The 12,774-nt window shown below is 38.0% G+C and overlaps 1 protein-coding gene across 1 annotated transcript; it reads right to left on the reverse strand.

Moving 5' to 3' along the window:
* Window positions 1-108: 108 nt before the first annotated feature.
* LOC115920688 (tyrosine-protein kinase receptor Tie-1-like) lies at window positions 109-12,550 on the reverse strand. The gene is made up of 10 exons (XM_030977112.1): window positions 12,223-12,550; window positions 11,258-11,551; window positions 8,453-8,590; window positions 5,948-5,983; window positions 4,990-5,280; window positions 3,955-4,269; window positions 2,982-3,055; window positions 2,264-2,504; window positions 1,030-1,141; window positions 109-680 (listed from the first exon to the last, which is right to left on the reverse strand). Exons 1-10 carry the CDS (start codon window positions 12,548-12,550, stop codon window positions 359-361), a joined length of 2,151 nt encoding a protein of 716 aa, XP_030832972.1. The 3' UTR covers window positions 109-358.
* Between the last annotated feature and the right edge of the window lie 224 nt (window positions 12,551-12,774).

The raw sequence follows: 12,774 nt of genomic DNA on the forward strand, positions 1-12,774 counted from the left end.
ATATATATATATATCATCACCCCTTATTGTTGTTAAATCTCGTACGATATGATCTGGGAATATTATAAATGCACGTGCATGTTCACTTTGCGATTAGCAAAGTAGCATATGCTATTTTCAACCTTTAAACGTTTACCTTTGTGATGTTATGTATTTTCAAATTATATGGATCTGTTATTCTAATACATGTAACAGATAATGCCATGTGTGTATATATATATGTATCAATGGAAACTTAGCTGCTAAATAAAAAAATAAAAAATTATGGTAATTCAGTTCATTTAGTTTTGGTCATGTGAATATATCTCTAAATAATTTACACTTCGTTTTTGGGGGTGCCAGAAAGACAGGACGGACGCTAATTTGTAGCATTTTCTTTAGAGTTATTGCACTTCTGGCATGTCTGGCTATCGGCAGACGCCTTATTCCGAGCTAAGAAATTTTTCCTACCGATCGGACCCTTCGGAACATTAAGATAATCTGTCGAATCATGGGTACGGTTTTTCGAATGACCCGCTTTCAGATCAAGTTCTTGGTAACCGGTTCCATCGTCGGATACTCGTTCATAGAGTTCCAGTTCCATGTATGCATCCGTTCCTGGAGGATCGGTTGGTGTGGTACTTCGTACGGTGGCCATCTCATGCTCTTCTTGTTCAGAGGATCCTACTTTACATAAACGTCTGTAAGATTACACAAAACAATATTTGACATGTGACATCACAGTTCATTAAAATTTGAGACTGGTACGCTGTCAATATCATTCCAATATTATCATTAGTATAAACAAGTGATTACCCTCCCCCCCCCCCCCCCCACAAAAATAATCACAGAAATAACAAAGTCCGGAATGGCTTAGTAGCGAGTTACACATAGTTTTGCATGAATACTTATTTTCGAATCCCAAGCAATTGTTATGATGAAAGCATTAAAGCGAAGTAATCACTTTTATTTCTTTGAATCGATAAAAGGTAAAAGTATAGAAGAAAAAAAATCAAATTGGTAAATTGATAAAAGTAAATTGTTTCTTACTTTCGAAAAAGGAAGATCAAAATGAAGATGGCACAAAGGGGAGCTATGATTGAAGGGATGATGCTAGCTGATAGAACAGTACCCAGTGAGTACTGCTTTGCCTCTGGAATGTCTGGAAGGTGATTAAAATGGTTCCAATCTTTATCAGCAGATCATGGCATCTGCAATCGGGTTTTTTGTTTATGTGAAGGTCTTATTTATTCGGGAACTATACGGGCAAGGTATTTTTGTCCCATGCATACGTCACCAACAACATTACAGTTTTAAGTAAAAGTGATGATTCCATGAAGACATGTTCATCACCTGAGCTTGGATCAAACCGTAGATGAGGAGGAAAATGGTACTATACAGTGTGAGTCAGACAAAGTTTACACCTAGTAGAAAATTGCTAATTATTTTAAAAATAATCTATGAACAATAAACTATTATACATCTTATGAAAGAGTGCTTCATCCCGAATCATTTGGTATAATTTTTGTGTGGTATGTGTTCACGTTTTGATGACCAGGAGACATTAAGAGGGTGCAACAGTCAACTTGCGCCAACGGCTTATGTTTGAATGAAACAGTTGGGATTTGGGTATTGATTCGGTCTTTGCAGATCCAAATAACATCCCTAACAAGATTAATCATGCCACACATCAATATTAATTAATATCATCCGAATCAGACTTATTATTGATAAGTTTATTGAGGAAATTGATAATGGACCTTCAGATAAATAAGGTTTCAGACTAAAGAGCCTGAGGATTATAAGGATAACGATGATGATGATGATACATGCATACGTACATATTGATATTAATGTAGCGCCTTTACATAAACATGCTCAAAGCGCTTTACATTAGTAAACAAAATAGAATACTTATTTTGCTCTCCAAGCGCATACACTGTAAATTTCGTGTGTTAAGCTGTGTAAAGTTATTCAAAAAGCTGTGCACCACATGAACCAGGCCTGGTTCATACAGTACACAACCTCGTTCACATCTCACACAGCTCCACACAACGCCTTGTCAAAAAACAATCACAAAGAAACCAAATAAGTTTTGAATGATTGGACTTAGGAGCAGGAACGAATATTTAATGGGAGACTATGGTAATGAAGTTGTGGTTATGATGGTTGTAATGGTGATGATTGTGGCGGTAGTTATGAACGTTATTCTCTCTACAATCATTCCCACCATTAAATGAAAACTTGAAATACAAACAAAAACAGAAAACAAATATGGATTTACTTTCTTCAAAAAGTACAGCCTCAGACTGCTCACTCCTCCGGCCCTCTCCATCGCGGTTTAGCATTGCAGCGGATAAAACATACTTGGTATTCGCGTCCAGTGAAGTCAAGTAATACCCACTATATGCGTTCAGATGGACATCAACTTTACCCTCGGGGATTGAAGTAGATCCAACGGCTTCCCAGTGTATTCTGACACCTGTGAACCCACCTCGACAATTGGCGTCGGCAGTTGGCGGATTCTACAGTCAATGACGGTAAACGGAGAAACAAAACAAAAGAAGAACTAACGTTTTGAAGAACTAATTTGTTTATTCATTTTTGCAGAGGTAGCATGTTGCCCGGTAATACTTTAAGATTTATATTTCAAATTAATTCATTTCTTTGTATGGTATACACATCGAAACACAAAAATACATTTACAATACTGATTTGATAGTATCGACGGCTGTAAATTAGTTTGGTACAGGCGTTTTGGTAACACGATAATACAAGCATACAAATACTATATATATATATATATATTTGTTTCACTTAAACATTTCTTAAAGTGGCAACTGTCCAGATTCAAAAGAGGCGTCGGTAACAAGGGGATACCTTTATTACTTGGTGGGACATACCCTTTCATCTTCTGTTCATGTTTCCTTTTCCTTTTTTTCTCATTCTAATTTTATTTTATTTTTGTTGAGGGTAGGGGATGTTCATAATTATGTTCTCACCTGCCAAGTGACTAGTATTGTTCCGGGAATCTTGGACGAAGAAGTTGTGAATGACACTGGAATACCGGAGGGTGCTGTTAAAATGAACAAAGTGAAAAGAGTCATGGTCCGTGAATGATTTGTTCGTGTACTTTATGGCCCGAATTCACAAAGCAAAGTTTGAGCACAGACCAAGGTTTGAGCTCAAACCTCCTTTTGTTTCGCCAAACCTCCTTTTGTTCTTTACAAACCAGGTTTGTAAAAAACGCGTAAAACGCGTCATATGACGTACGAAAACCAAGGTTTGTCGACAAACCTCCTTTGTGAATTCGGGCCGATATGTTTATCCCCTCACCTTTGATTTCAAGATTGATCTAAGCGCTTATGAATAAAACATGAGCGCTTAGATCAATCTTAAAAACAAAAGTCTATGAATCTTAAAATACTATTGAAATTACTGAAATCAGAGCCATTTAAACATAAGGCTGAATTCTAGCAAAGAAAATTTATGAGTTCTCTTGTTCTTTTGTTGTTAGTTTGTAAGATCACCTTAAAACAAATATCCCCTAGAAGGGATTGTTTTTTAAATATTCCTCATTTTCGTAATGTTATGAGATATAGCTGCGAAAGTTTGGACAAAACATTCATCAACATTCGTGCGTGTGTAGTCCCATATACACATTATGTGTGCAGTTCACATGACTTCCAGCAAGAATGGGTATATTTCCTACCATTTTGATGATTCCGAAACCTCACAGTTATGACAGTATACACATATTCATAGGTACTACATAATAAATCTTTCCCATTTCCTTTTTTTCTTCACAATGCAACCTCTTAACTGGAAATGAAATTTCTTTTGAATTTAATGAAAGTTTGTTTATCAGCGTCAGTATCAGGGTCCATGTTATGAGTGGTTAATATGAAGGTTGAATAAACATCTCGTCTTAACAATGATTGTCACGCTTAGGCTAGACTAACCACGGAAACTTACGAGTACACTTCGTTCTTCCACGAACGTCCAGTCTGGCCCCTTGGCCTCCCGGTCCAGGTCTCACTGCTGCTACACCAAACACGTAGTTCGTGTCTGGATTTAGACCAGCCACTGTTTCAGATGGTGCTAGGAGGTCAGTCTTGACCAATTCCTGAAGGTCATGTGATGGTGAGCTGACCAGCCTGTGGAACACACGGTACCTCTCTAGAGGAGGATCACCAATATCTGTTGTAGCATCCCAGACGTTCCATATCAGCGTTACGGAGTCATTGGTCGATCCACTCACAACAGGTGGACTTGGAATCTCGGGTGGAACTTCGGTCAAATAAATCAATTTCACAATCATAAACGTACATTTAACCTAACAAAAATTTACTTAGCACTTCAGATCTGTGGAAGTCTAGTCTGGGAAAAGTCTGGCAAGTTCAAGAACTGTTAATTTGTACATTCACAGATGCTAATAAACTTGATTTACATTCAAATCATTTTTGTAGCGGAAGACAAATAGACATTCCTTCTAAACGACATCCTAGGCCCTATTTCTGCCAAAATGACCTATGTTGTCACGGAATGAGCATTATTTGAGAATTAAACAAAAATATATAAAGATATATATACATGTATATAATAGTTATGTATATACATGTAACCTCACTCCAAGCTCAACTAGATTGACAAATTAATTTTAAAAATCGATTTAAGGGTTGGGAATAGTGTAAATGTATACCCTGCATAATAAAACACTTGTTGAAAATTACCAAACTTTAGGTTGATAATTCATTACATAATTTGATGAGTAACTGGATTTCTAGTATTCATGTATATTGATGTAAACTGCAAAGATCAAAATGCAGGAAACGGATGAAAACGGCAGACAATATGCATGGACAGAGCTTTTTGTAGACACGGAAAGTTTGGCAAATCAATTTAAAAAAGTAACAATCTACCCGGAATCCGAGCGAATGTATGGCTTTACTATGAAGGTGATTTGTGAAGGAGATTCCTTTTACCACCAAAAGATAATATTTCACTCACTTAATGGACCATCGGCTACTAGATCCTCAGTCCTGAAGTTGTTGACATCAGAGAGAGTACAGTAAAATATCCCTCCAACCACATTATTGACCAAAAATCTAACTTCTTGATTTTGGTTGTCGATGCCTTTTTCACTGGATGTGATGTTTATCTCGTTGAAACTTTCGTTATCGAATTTTCCGTAGAGCTTGAAAACTGGTTGAGCTGTAGAGATGAAATTTACACCTTCGAGGGTGCAGTAAAACTCGGCGAACTCCCCCTTGTTGGCGTTGTCATACACCAAGGTAAACACTGCAGCAAGAAGTAAGTACATACAAATGAAACTATATACAAACGGGGACTTGGAATCGTCGTGCGTCTTTGTTGTGTGCGTGTGCTGATGTGTGAGTGGGTCAATGTGGGTGAGTGATTAGAGTGCGCGCGCGCGCGCGTGTGTGTGAATGTGTGTGTGTGTGCGTGTGTGGACATCATGAGGGATGAATTCATGTTTATGGTATATAACCATGACATAAAAGCTATATTTTGCTGTCACCGACCATCCGAGATGGGTGGGTTGTCGGGTATTCCGGGCCAGAAACTCTCACACACACGCGCGCACACACAGTCGCATACACATCATTGTGAATACCTGAATAAAAGACAGATTCAGTTGCATTGTTTGCAAACATTTATTAGATCATTTACCAGGCATGCTATGATCAAGGCACTATTTTGCTTGATTCGCCTCTACAGATAGGTTTATCTTTAGTTTATTTATTATGTGTCCAATCAGCTAAAATTTATTGGGAAACAAAACAATTTTGGATTACTTATCTGTCTTTTGATTTGAAGTTGGGGGGGGGGGTCTGGCTTCAAATGAGAAGACGTTTACTGGCGTAAACCTATATGCTAGATTTCCCAATGGATATTAAAGACTAAACTCTTCGATCCATTCTTTTACAAACGAGGCTATACTCACGATCACAGTTTGGTCCATATCTTCCAATGTGGCATTCTGGAGAAAAAAATTGGACAGAATGCATGAAATAGTCATCATAAGCATGCTTTTGGTTTAGGCTTTTTATGTAAATTTCCATGTTCAAGCCGGTTATAATCATCTTAAGATATGTATTGTTTAAAATCTATATTTCGTGTCAAATATGGCGGTTTAATTAGGTCAAATCTATGTGCTTTCTGAAAAATAGGTCAAATTTTTAATTATTTAATGGCATAAGCTAAAATTACATTTAATTAATAACATTTCATTTATAACATTTCATTTATAAAGCGCCTTTTCATACGATTCAAAGCGGATTAAAAAAAAGAAAATAAACAAACGAAGCAAAACAACATTGTCATACAAAGCTGGATGCCTGCCATAGCAACAAACAGAGTTGTAGTAGTAGTAGTAGTAGTAGTTAGCCGAATTACAGGTTTTGTACAATAGAAAAAAGCAAACATCAAAATTACAGGAAACAAAATAGGTTATAACATGTCATAATTAAAGCAATAAGATCATAATGACAAAGATTAAGTAAAAATAACAGAAATTATTTTCTTACGAGCAGTGCCAGTTAGCACTCATTGACTACACCACTACACCATACTACTATTGTAGTATTCTTATATCTTATTGTTATTATCATTATCATTATTTTTACTATTTTAGTATCAATATTATGATAACAATAATTTATATCAATACTGTTATTTTTATTACTATTCACAATGGTTAATATTAAATAGTTTACTCAACATATTGCTCTTAAATCAAGTTCAAAGAACATTAAAATTTAAAAGTACATACAAATTAATTCTAAACATGTAAAAGGTACAAGGGCAATTATAAGGGTTATATGGTAATGCAATAATCAAAGACATAACTCCGTTCCGTTGACGATCAGCTATGCATGAAGTCTTTCGTCTTCTAAGTTTGTTGTTAGGGCAGGCAGCCAATGAAAACGAATTCGTTTAATAAAATCAAGGAAAGCAAGCATTGCTTTAAACAAACAGAACTTTGTTATTCCTGGCTCATTTTTCCTGATTGAGTTGTCATATGAAAGAAATGTGATTTTCTCTTTGAAATTCAGATACCGTTCACCATAGGGCTTTTTGGTTCCCTTTCTTCAAATTGTTTTTAATCACTCATGCGTAAAATATGCATATTATGAGTGGCATCAAATGAAAGAGGAGGATCTAAGCTTTACAAATAATGTGTCATTTATGTGTCATGTGACATCGATAATTCTCGGTTTCGATTTTTCTGGGACGCACTGTATAAAGAAGCATAACGATTTGATTATTCAATGACTCATTGACTTTCGCATTTTTTAAATCTAGATGCAACCATTTAGGGTCCTATATACGAACGATGTGCTACCATATATAGAAGATTAACATTTCCGTCCAAGATTTAGAAAGTGAAAACGCAAGCAAATTAGCGCCTTTGAAGAAAACATTCTTGGTTACGCAAAGATGCCAATCACAACGAAAGAAGAAAAAAGAATCGTCATGAGTGATGCAACTTTGACCGCAAAGGTTTTTATTTAGTTGTTTCCTGTTCATGAGTTTTAAGCTTAAATGTGTTGACAATACCGTCTGCTATAGAGTAGTTATGAGGAATGTTGATCCTTAGTTATGAAATCGAGCAAGGTATCTTCTTCCAGTTCGGAGGCTGATTGCAACATATTTTGTCCACACATCTCTGTTTTCTGCCATCCTTGTGCACTCTTGCAGTGTCATCCCCTCCCAGTTAATTCTTGGATTCCCCTCTTAGCCTGGTACCTTCTACTTTTCCTTTCAATAAATATTCCAGCAGATTCTGATGTCTTTTAATGTGGCGAAAGTATTTTGATTAATTTGGGCTATTACTCAATAAAATCTCCTGTTTTTATATAACTCATCAATTCTTTCAAAGATTCATAACTTTCTTCGGTTTCTTGTCTGATTTTACTGAAAATTGGAAATAAAGGGAATACATTTGAGTAGTTCTTTTATAGCAAAGGGTTGATTTATTTGCTTTTTTTTGTTCTTTCAAAAACAGGAGATAAATAAGTAGATTTCGTACTTCTTTAAGCCAAAACTATACTTTAGCACATACATAAGGTTGAGTTATGGTTAAGGTAATGATATTTTAAGGTGACTGAGCTCTCTCATTCTTTGTGAGAATATATCATTAAAGAAACGTTCCCTGAAAAATAATTTCCGTCTAATTGGAAATATAACGAGAAACATTCTGAAAGAAAACTGTCATTGCAAATGTGTTTGTGTAGTTCCATAAACAAGTTTCTGTGTGCCATACAAAATGAATCTTAGCAAAATTTAGTTAATTTCTTATCACTTTGATGACTCCAGAACCTTGCACAAAACCTTTCACAATTACTTTGAAATCGTTTCTTTCATAATATAACTGCTTGACAAGACATTAAAAAAAATTCAGCATAACTTTATATAAAATATACAAATAATTTTCTTCAGGTCTTACCTTGGCAGTTTACCCCTGTCCTACCTCGTTCACACTCGGTAGAATCTCCCGTGCAGACTCCAGTGAACCGGTTACACTCTCCTGACACACAGTGACATGTCTCGGTACAGCTAGCACCAAACTGACCCCGGTTACACTCTGTTTTAAGGTAGAATAATATTTGTCAAATCATGGATATGGTTTACACTCGGTAGAATCTCGCGTACAGACTCCCGTGAACAAGTTACACTCTCCTGACACACAGTGACATGTCTCGGTACAGCTAGCCCCAAATTTCAAAGGCATTTGAAAGATAATTCTAATTTAGAACTTCCCTAAAAAAGGGGGGCTCGAAAATGTCTTTAAGTGGGAAAATAACGACTATTAGTTGTCGAATCGACTTAGGAGCTATAGAGCCAGTAAGTAATAGTCTGATTTTCAGACCATTGTACCGAATGGTCGTACGTTTTATGCTGCGCAAAGATTCAATCAGTTTAATTCTGGCAATTACAAGAAGTGGGTTATTGATGCAGACAAATGCTCATGTACCCTTTACAGCTCATTTTATGGATGTTATTATTACCACTCAGTAGTGTCTGACAGTGAAGTCTAGCAAGTTAACGGGTTTCCTTGCATAATTTGAATATTAGGACACTGCTAACATATAAATTTCATTAATTAGACATACATGACATATTTATAATTCCTGCAAAGTTCTACAGAATATGATTTTGGCTGCAAAAGGGACATAGTATCTTTAATGCGACATACCTGTTAAACAGTCCAATCCTTCGTATCCTGGTAAACATGAACATCCATAGGGATCAAGTGTGCAGAATTGGAATCCCCGATGAAACCAGGGGCAAATTTCAGTGATGTTTTCACCGCAGCCTAGATATTAAATAATTACTTTTAGCACGTTTGGATAAATTACATCAGTTATAAATTTAGAACTCAATAGCAACATTTCACCTGCCATTCCACAGTGCCTGTTACTATCACGTGTCTTAAATAATTCTTCTCCCCCCCCCCCCCCTAAGCCACATGAATTTGTCGATCTTGACAATATAAAATGATGCATTTTGGTAAATGTCACATTCATTGAAGCATAGTATTGATATATTAACTGCTATGAGAAGCATCGCTGTTTCTATTGGCTCAAGGGGACGTTGCATCCTGCTATGACCACGAGGCGCACCGGGAGCCAGTATAGAAACAGCTATGCTTCGAATATTAAAGCATTCCATATATCTTTGATATACCGAATTCACACAAAAATCTACAAAGAGCATGGACCCAATGTAACGCAAAATACCAAACCTGAGGAAAGTTTCACAAAGACTAAGATCGACTCTAATTAATCAGGCTGTTCATGCCGATGTTTGCTCTCACCATTATGATTTTCAAATAAATATGTTTTCCTTTCTTAATAATAATTATCAAAAAATGTAAATTGTGACCATGATGTGTGCGTCCCTTGATAAACCAGTGCCAGTAAATGGTGACAGCAAACAGTGGCATGAACGGCCTGCCATAGTTAGGTCCAACTTAAAGTCGATCGTAGTCTTTGTGAAACACCCCCCTGATCTTACCAACAAAAATTTGACAGTTATCTCCCCGGTATCCTAGGCCACAGATACATGTCCCTGTTTCACCATGGCAGACCCCTCCATTATAGCACGATGGGCATGTAAGCACACATCCACTAGATGCGTTATAGCGACCAGCAGGACAGGCTGAAATACAAGCAATGACAGTATGAGTTGTTTTCAAATTTAGATGACAAATTTCAATCATTCTCCCGTTATTCTCGTATTATTAATGGAATGAGATTGCTATTGCCCAGTAGCAGTAGCGTTGATTTTTTCAGGTTTTTTTCTTTGAATATTTTGTTTTGAGATCGAGGAAAATGTAATTGCATAATAATATTGGGGCTAGGGGCACCGGGCATGGTGGCTCATTGGTTAGAGCGCCCGCCTCATGAACGGGAGGTCGTGGGTTCGAACCCCGGCCGAGTCATACCAAAGACTTATAACAATGGGACCTTCTGCCTTCTAGCTAGGCGCTCAGCATAATAGATTGGAGAAGGGTAGTAATAACATATTATGTTATGCAGGGCCCGCTGGAAGAGCAGTTTCATAACTGAGGTGGCTACCCTGGGTAAATAAAACGTTATTATATTTATTATTATTATACTAAGTGGTTGGAATGTAAATTGATTAGATAGTAGGTGTTCTGTCATCTGATTTTTCACGTTCCTTTCTCCTCTTCCTCTTGCCCCCTCCCCCAGTCCCCCAGTCCCCCTGCCCCCCCCCCCTCTCTCTCTCTCTCTCTCTCTCTCTCTCTATCTCTCCCTCTCTCTCTCTCCCTCCCTCCCTTTCTCTCTCCCACCCTCTATATATCTCTCTCTCTCTCTCTCTCTCTCCTCTATCTCCCCTTTTCACGTCATTCGAGGGGCACATGCCACCAAAACCGAGCTACGCCAAAAACCCATACTCAAATTCGAAGTTAGCAACACAGTGTTGGTAAATGTTGTAAAAAGTCAGATTTCTCATATTTTTCTGTAGTTAAGAAGGCGCCCTGAAACGAAGTAACCACAACTCTATGTTTTTATAAAATGATTCTTGAGATTGACAATATAAGTCTCGTGAACCCTCGGATAATTTTTCAGAAGCCCTGCGAGACCGGTGTTGTTGGTCTCGTGTTGTAGCCAAATCAACCAAGACTACGAGAAAAACTCAATACATTCATTCAACATTATGTTACGGCGGCGAGACCAAGATCGAGACATTAAAAGCCCAAGATCGATGCTGTTCTAGACTGTACCTCTGACAATGAGTCTCAGCAATCCCCCGCGTGCCAGCTCCCTTTCGCCTTCCGAGTGAAGCTCATAGACACCAGCGTTGGGAGTATCTACTTCTCCTGGGATGATGTACACTGTCGTTTGTCGATCAGTAGAAGCGGAAGAGAAAAGAGTCTTCGAGGGGTCCGCCATTGTACCATGAAACCTCCAGATCTGTACTGCATCACTCGGAGTAACCTCGGTGAAATCCACGGTAACGTTCACGTCGCCCTTGTTGACTGTTTTGGTAAACCTGCCTGTTGTTGGAACAAACTTAGCTGGAAATGAAAAGATCAGCAAAAATGTAAAACATTTTAAAAATTGAATTAATGCTGTAAATCGTAGGTCGACAAACACTATTATATATGAAGTGCAGGACTTAGTGAAAAGTCAGTTGCATGGCCTGAAACGAACTATAGATACAGGAGATGTGGTTTATAAAGGTAATATTGTTAGATTAATACAGGCCTATTCCAAGCTAGCACCACCCTCCCCCGACCCCCCCCCCCCCCCTCCCGCGCCCGCCATCCAGATGATGGATTGACGCCCATTCGATCTCTGGACCAACAATGGATGGGAGAGCGTTTTATCATCTGTTTTTTTACACTTTTATTTCCTCTTTCTTTACTTCCTCCCCCTCTATTTTTTTCCACCCTTGGAGAAACTAAAGAAAGAGAAAATTGAAATTGTAAAAAAAGATTAAAAACCCTCTCCCACACCCACCCATTAGTCGATGGCATTGTTGGTTCATTACATCCCCTGCCCCTCCCTCCTACCCACACCCCCTTCTAGATGCCAGTAGCTCGTCTATGGCTCGGCCCACGCTACACCACTGTTAAACAAGTTTATATTTCATTCTATTATCGATGTATGACGTTCTTTCTTTGGAAAGTAAAACAAAACAAAAAACAAAAAAAAGTGAAGAGATGATAAGTATATTTATATTTACCATCGGATCTGACAAAGATTGTCTGGACCACTGTGCGTTGTCCATCTTGAAATGTGACGTCACAGTAGAATACACCATACGATCGATGTGAGGATGTGTTGAGGGATGTGACGTAGTATCCATTGCCATGGTCGATGAATCTTGGGGGAGGGTCATCTGCAGGGTCGCTTCTATTGTTGTGGGGGTACACGTAACGCCCCGACGCCACGGTAGCATTGATATCAGGAGTGATGCAATGGATGAACGGAGAGCCAGTCTCTGTGCTGGTGTAGCCATGGCTGAACGTAGCTACTTGAGGAGCTGCTATTATAGCTGAATGGAATGGCATGGAGAATTAAAGAAACAAATTATTGATGAAGAAGTTGCAATTTTATTACGCTTTTTTTTCAACTCTCTCTCTCTCTCTCTCTCTCTCTCTCTCTCTCTCTCTCTCTCTCTCCGTCTCTCTCTCCCACACAAGCGGTGGAGTGGAAATCTTTTTAAAACCTTTCTAACACTCCACTTTTCTCTCCTCTCCAAAGTTTACGTCTATGGGATTCCGCTTCAGGCTTG

This window comes from Strongylocentrotus purpuratus, unplaced genomic scaffold, assembly GCF_000002235.5.
Source record: "Strongylocentrotus purpuratus isolate Spur 01 unplaced genomic scaffold, Spur_5.0 spur5_scaffold_9, whole genome shotgun sequence".
Taxonomy (NCBI): Eukaryota; Metazoa; Echinodermata; class Echinoidea; order Camarodonta; family Strongylocentrotidae; genus Strongylocentrotus; species Strongylocentrotus purpuratus.